Raw genomic sequence first — 6,513 nt, 5'->3', positions numbered from 1 at the left:
GGTAGGTATAACCAAAGTTATCTTATCTTAGCTTGTGTGAAGCCTTTATACATAATTTGAGTAAAACAAGCAATAATAACGTAATCTATGTTTTCTTCACAGTTCATCGGGTTGTCCCTCCAAACATCACCTTGTACCCTGTGTGGGAAGGTGACTCCCCAGTCAAACTCATCTGCTTTTTAAGTGGCTTCTTCCCAAACAACGTGACTGTGAAATGGCAGGAGGGAAACCAACCTCTAAAAAATGTTACTAAGCAAACAATGCTGGAGAACAGGCCAGGAAAGAATAACGTCTACAGCCTGAAGAGTGAGATTGACCTGGATAGGACAGGATGGAAAAGTGGCTCCACAATACAGTGCAAGGCCAATCACGAAAACAATGAGTATATCCAAACAATAAATGTCTGTCAAAGTGAGTACATATGTTTTAAGGCGTTACATGAACATTGTTTTTACATAGATTATCTGTAGGAACATGGTACAAAATAACCTTCAAAAACTATCTTTCCCACAGTTTATGCAAATGCCCCTCCTTTCATTCATGTGAAGATTCCCAGTTTTCAGACAGTAATGGAAGCATCTGCCGTAAATGCAACGTGTGCTGTTCAAACGTTCTTTGACGCCAAAATAACCTGGCTGCTGGATGAAAATGTTACAGCTACAGAAACAATGAAACAAACGGGAAGTGCAACTCAGCTGGTCAGTGACTTCACTGTTTCATCGAGTCAGTGGAAACAAATCAAAGTCCTATCTTGTAAAGTTGAACATGAGTGCTTCAAACCTGATACAAAGAGTGTAAATATTACAGGTTAGTCTGAAGCTATCTATGCAACATAGAAAAGAACAATTCCATCAAAACAGTTAAAAATGCTGTGCCTATTTTTCAGGGCCTGCAGTCACCCCTCCATCAGTGGAGATCAGGAGGTCTCTCCCAGATTTACTGAAGGAAGAAAGTGTTGTACTCCATTGTGACATTACAAAACTCTCCTCTAACGACCTCTACGTCACCTTTCAAGCCAACGGTGTTGACATCTCTGAAAAACTGTATGTCGATCTGCCTGCAACCTCTGACCTTCATTCAGTCACCAGGAGTTTCTCCATCCCTCCAAGTTACCGGAAGAAAGACTTTCATTTTACCTGTACTGTCCATCAAGGCTTCACTGATTCCACATTTAAGTCAAAACCAACTGGCAACATTTTTGGTGAGACCAGTTTTAACTAGGCCTCAAAAATACAGTTGATCTGAAGTTTCACTGATACGCTGATTTGTTTCTCATTTGAAGATGATCCGTCGGTGGAACTTTTGGTTCCCAGTGAAGAGTCAGAACCACAGAGACTTGTTTGCTCCGGTCATGGATTTAATCCAAAAGTGAAATGGATTTTTAACTCTCAGGAAACCTCAACAAACAATGACTTCACCATGGGGGAGGATGGACGTGTAACAGTGACCAGTGAATTTAATATCACCCAGAGCGAGTGGAAAACAGGAGATGTTGTCACTTGTGACATTTCTGATGCAACTCTGAAGAGAAAGGTTCGCAAGGATGCCAGCTTCTGCTCAGGTACAACACATAAACGATCATTTCCCCAGCTGTCCTTTGAGAACAGTGTCTGTGACAAATAATTTCACTATACGCTGTCTTAGGTCTTAGGGTAGAACTAAATAATTCTTCCAGTGTTTGTTAGCAAAATATAAAATCTTTGATAAGATCATGGGGCGTCAGTGCTCTTTTCATGGGTGAGTTACACACAGTATATGTAAAAGGTTAATTTGATGTGAAGGCATCCCCGTAGAATACTGGAGGGATATTTGCACCTGTCAAGAATACTGCAAGGATGTTCTTTTCAGCACTGCACAAAAATAAAAGCTATGTTTTTCAGACTTACCGTATTTTCCGCACTATAAGGCGCACTTAAAAGCCTTTAATTTTCTCAAAAATCGACAGTGCGCCTTATAACTCGGTGCGCCTTATGTATTACTTTTGGTTGCGCTTACTGACCTCGAACCGATTTTATAAAGCCAAACCACACAGCGCATCACACACGATGGCATACAACTGAAGCACAGTGGGAGTCAACAATGACGTTTAACTCTGTTATCACAATTAAAAGATGCTCGACAACAATAATTACAGGATGGTTGTGTAACTCAAATCCGCGCAACGTCGCGTCGTGCCTCCAAACACCCGGAGACTCCTGAGTTGTGTTTATGTATAGTCGATGTATGGTGCGATGCAGGACGACTGAGACGAATGGCAGTCGATTTTTTTCGTGGTAGAGGACTCTTTTTATTTCTCCTTTTTTTATCGAAACATGAAAAACACACTCTCTCTGCAAAACAATATCCGCACGGAACAGCGTCAAAACAACAATACGGTGACCACCCAGAACAAAAATAGTGACAAAAGCGTCCTCCAGCGTCCAACCTAGGTCACTACCCTTTTCTACAAATCTCCATCCCTATTGATCTGTGACTCCATGCGCGCCCATCTCTCCGATATTGTCAAAAACCCAAGTGAAGCAAACTAATCCGGGGCTTGCCATCATTCCTGGTGGATTAACCACAGAATTCCAATCGCTAAACATTGGTTTTAGCAGGGCGTTCAAAGTTAAATTACGAGCTGCGTGGGAGCATTGGATGACAGAAGGCGAACACACATTCACCAAGACAGGGAGGCAACGCCGGACGAGTTACGCCACTATCTGCCAATGGATCGTGGATGTCTGGACGAGGTAACAGTCTGAAATGTCGTCCGAGCATTCACGAAGGCCAGAATAATCAGTGAACAGCTAAATAACAGCAACCAGACTGAATCAGATAATGATGAGAGGGATCCGGACATGCTTGATTGTTCCACTGACTGTTTTGTTTCGCTTAATGCGCCTTATAACCCGGTGCGCCTTATGTATGTAAATATTCCCGTTCATTGATAGTGCTCCTTGTAATGCGGTGCGCCTTATACGGTAATCCTCAGGTGTCTGCCTACAGTCCAGGTCTGTCTTTTGTTGAAAGGGTCTGGAACATAATAGAGATGATAATCAGGTGACAAAGTCAACAGACTGTTGACAGGCTCATAACTACTGAAGAGCAAGTTTGGGGAAAAAATAACATTTCAATCTGCCTTAGGTTCCAAATATTTATTGTCGTAACAGTGTCTTAGAAAATGCCACCTGTTCTTGCATGTAAAAAACAATCAATGTAACCACTGTTGATGTTGACACACAAAATGATTTGTTCTGTATAGTAATACTTTGATAATGCACTTTTCATCCCTAGTTTATACAAGTGGACCTCCTTGCATTAGTATGAAGACTCCCAGTTTCCATTCTGTCATGGAAGCTTCTAAAGTGAAAGCCACATGTTATGTTGACACAACCTTTGATGCCACGGTGACCTGGGTGATGGATGGAAACAATCCACGAGCAAACACAGTGAACAAAACACAAAACACAACTCATATAATCTCTGAAGTGACTGTTGCATCAAGACAGTGGAAGCAACTGAAGGTCATATCTTGTAAAGTTGACCACACATGCTTTTCATCTACCGAGAGCGTTAAAGTCAGAGGTAAGGTGACTAAATAATTCACCACATAAACATGTTTATATGTTAAGACTTCATTTTGCTGTGCTTCCTCACCAGGGCCTGCAGTCACCCCTCCATCAGTGGAGATCAGGAGGTCTCTCCCAGATTTACTGAAGGAAGAAAGTGTTGTACTCCATTGTGACATTACAAAACTCTCCTCTAACGACCTCTACGTCACCTTTCAAGCCAACGGTGTTGACATCTCTGAAAAACTGTATGTCGATCTGCCTGCAACCTCTGACCTTCATTCAGTCACCAGGAGTTTCTCCATCCCTCCAAGTTACCGGAAGAAAGACTTTCATTTTACCTGTACTGTCCATCAAGGCTTCACTGATTCCACATTTAAGTCAAAACCAACTGGCAACATTTTTGGTGAGACCAGGTGTACTGTTTATTTATTATTTCAGACAAGTTTTAGTATAATTCATTGACACACTGATTTTGTTTTCATTTAGACGATCCTTCTGTGGAACTTCTTCTGGTTTCTAGTAAAGATTCTGGACCACAGAGACTAATATGCTCTGGCCATGGAGTTAATCCTCAAATTAAATTTTTTCCTGATCTAATTCCCTTAAATGAAGGCACCACCTTAAGAGCTGATGGACGTGTTTCAGTGACCAGCGAAGTCAGTGTCACACAGACAGAGTGGAAAACTGGAAAAGTCCTCATCTGTGAAGTGTCTGATCAGACTTTGAAAACAAGTGCTAACGATAGTCTCAGCTTCTGCTCAGGTAAAAATAAAACTAACTTCCAAATCATGTAAAAGTCTTTAACAATTGACATTTATTAACTCAATTTTACAGAAAATACAATAAACTTGACTTCAGTTTTTAGTTTGGTAATGCAGTATTTTTATCTAGGTAAAAAAAGACAAAAGCTGTTCTACTTCTTTTAAGTTAACTTGGATTTAAGACCAGGTTTCTGAGTTCTAATTTTTACTGTTTAACAATTAAATTTTATCCCAATATTTAAACACATCTTCTCACTTCCTTCTGTGTTGTATTCATATCTTTTCAGGGGTTCCAGCTTCCTCCCAGATCGTTGGTGTTTATGTTCAGGGGCCTCCACTTCAGGAGCTGCTAAACAAAAGACAGGTGACTGTCACCTGTCTTCTGGTTGGGCCTCAGTTGGGAGATTTTCTCATCACTTGGAAAGTGAACGGGAAAATACAATCCTCAAATGTACATACAGAGCAACCAGTGGGGCACAGTAATGGGACAGAGACCTTGAAAAGCTGCATGCATTTGTCACCAAGAGACTGGGACGCTTATGAAAACGTGTCCTGTGAAGCAAAGCACCAGTGCTCCGACCAGGGATACAAGGACCAAATGAGCAAGAGCAAAGGTAGGTATTCAGCACAGAACACATGTACTTGACACTTCATATAGAATGTTGATAAAAACTGTACTTGGGAAATCAATATCTGACTTCAACATCTTATTAACTGATTCATTTGGTCTTCAGATTTACTTCCGCCCACAGTGAAGATAATACAACCAACCGCCTCTGAGCTCGCCAACTCAGATCTCCTCACACTCACTTGTCTGATATCGGGATATTACCCATCCAATATCATAGTGTATTGGGAAGAGAATGACCAGAAGCTGCCATCAACTCACTTCACCAACAGCGGTGTATGGACATATGAAGGGAGTAGCTCATATTCAATGAGCAGCAAACTAAACATATACAAAACTCACGAGAAAAGCTTGACATATTCTTGTTTAGTCCTACATGAGTCCTCTGAGAATCTGTACAAAAGTACGATAGAGAATGTGTTTGGTGAGTAAAGTTTGAATTCCTTAGTAAATAGCAGTACAAATGCTTTCTAATCATTGTGGTGTTTTTCTAATTAAATGTGATTGTAGTAAATCTAGTTCAACACAATGAATGTTGATGTTCTCTTTCCAGCCACAGTGACGTACAGTAAACCTTCGGGCATCTTGCTCCAGGGTAAAAACAAACTTGTTTGTTTGGTCTCCGGCTTCAGTCCAGCATCTATTAACATTACATGGTTCCTCGACGAAACTAAACAACTGTCAAACTTCAATACTACCGAGTCCCAAATGAGTCAAAATGGAAAGTTCAGCATCCAAAGCCACCTTCCTCTGTCTGCTCACAACTGGATACCTGGCGCAGTCATCACCTGTGTGGTGGCACATGCAAACACGACACTATTTCTGAATATATCTAATCCAGGTGATAGTCTTTTGAGCTTTTAACCAAAGCATCTTATGCTTTGGATATTTCAGAATCAGAATCAGAATCTCTTTATTGTCATATGCACCAGGGAAGGTGATACGAAATTTAGTTTTGTACGACTCTTTATATTTTGGATATAAAGATAAAGCTTTTTCCTCTAAAGTTATATATATTTTAAACTTTGTATGCTTTGACAGACACCTTGGATGGCTGTAATTTCTTAGATGACATCTTGCATGCTGACATTTACCAAGATATTGATGTGGACAGCTGGTACTTGGTCTTAGCTTTCCTGCTTCTTTTCCTCATCTCTCTTATCTATAGTGTTTCTTTGACCATAATTAAGGTGAGTCTACAGCCAGTCATTTTGGTATTCCAGAGCAAACTTGTTACTTAGTGCTTTTTTTCAGACCATTTTAAAAATGTATGTAATTATTATTACTAAATATTTGTACATTGTACAAATTAAAATTGTATTCTGTTTTTACCTTTCAGACTAAGTGATGACCAGAAGACACAAACTTGCATTTCTTTTTTTCTGTAATTGGTTGTTTCTTTTTTGTCATTCAGTATAATCATCTGTATGTAACATTCAAATAATATCCCAATAAACTATTTTGAGTGAACTGAACTATTTTAACTAAATATAATTTAAAATTTTAAAACAAATGGTGTTAAGTAATAACAACGTTCCTTTAAACATCTGCATTATTCAATGTGTCCACA

General features: G+C 39.8%; 2 protein-coding genes across 52 annotated transcripts in view; one reads left to right on the top strand and one right to left on the bottom strand.

Moving 5' to 3' along the window:
- LOC103392960 (uncharacterized) overlaps positions 1 to 6,418 on the top strand; it is a 25,808-nt gene extending 19,390 nt beyond the window's left edge. For all 50 annotated transcript variants that reach the window (XM_025064416.1, XM_025064414.1, XM_025064396.1 and 47 more), the window contains 11 exons: positions 103 to 411; positions 514 to 807; positions 887 to 1,201; positions 1,283 to 1,561; positions 3,277 to 3,567; positions 3,643 to 3,957; positions 4,041 to 4,316; positions 4,603 to 4,929; positions 5,050 to 5,367; positions 5,497 to 5,784; positions 5,985 to 6,418. In XM_025064416.1, coding sequence (XP_024920184.1) covers positions 103 to 411; positions 514 to 807; positions 887 to 1,201; positions 1,283 to 1,561; positions 3,277 to 3,567; positions 3,643 to 3,957; positions 4,041 to 4,316; positions 4,603 to 4,929; positions 5,050 to 5,367; positions 5,497 to 5,784; positions 5,985 to 6,184 — 3,212 coding nt within the window. In that variant the 3' untranslated portion in view covers positions 6,185 to 6,418. The remainder of the gene's footprint in view (positions 1 to 102; positions 412 to 513; positions 808 to 886; positions 1,202 to 1,282; positions 1,562 to 3,276; positions 3,568 to 3,642; positions 3,958 to 4,040; positions 4,317 to 4,602; positions 4,930 to 5,049; positions 5,368 to 5,496; positions 5,785 to 5,984) is intronic.
- sez6l2 (seizure related 6 homolog (mouse)-like 2) overlaps positions 1 to 6,513 on the bottom strand; it is a 70,293-nt gene that overhangs the window by 55,834 nt on the left and 7,946 nt on the right. The gene's annotated exons all lie outside the window — the stretch shown is intronic.

Source organism: Cynoglossus semilaevis, chromosome 17 (assembly GCF_000523025.1).
Source record: "Cynoglossus semilaevis isolate Cse_v1.0 chromosome 17, Cse_v1.0, whole genome shotgun sequence".
In the NCBI taxonomy this organism is placed as follows: domain Eukaryota; kingdom Metazoa; phylum Chordata; class Actinopteri; order Pleuronectiformes; family Cynoglossidae; genus Cynoglossus; species Cynoglossus semilaevis.
The sequence above is the reverse complement of the archived record's forward strand: the minus strand, read 5'-3'. Positions and strand labels throughout refer to the sequence as shown.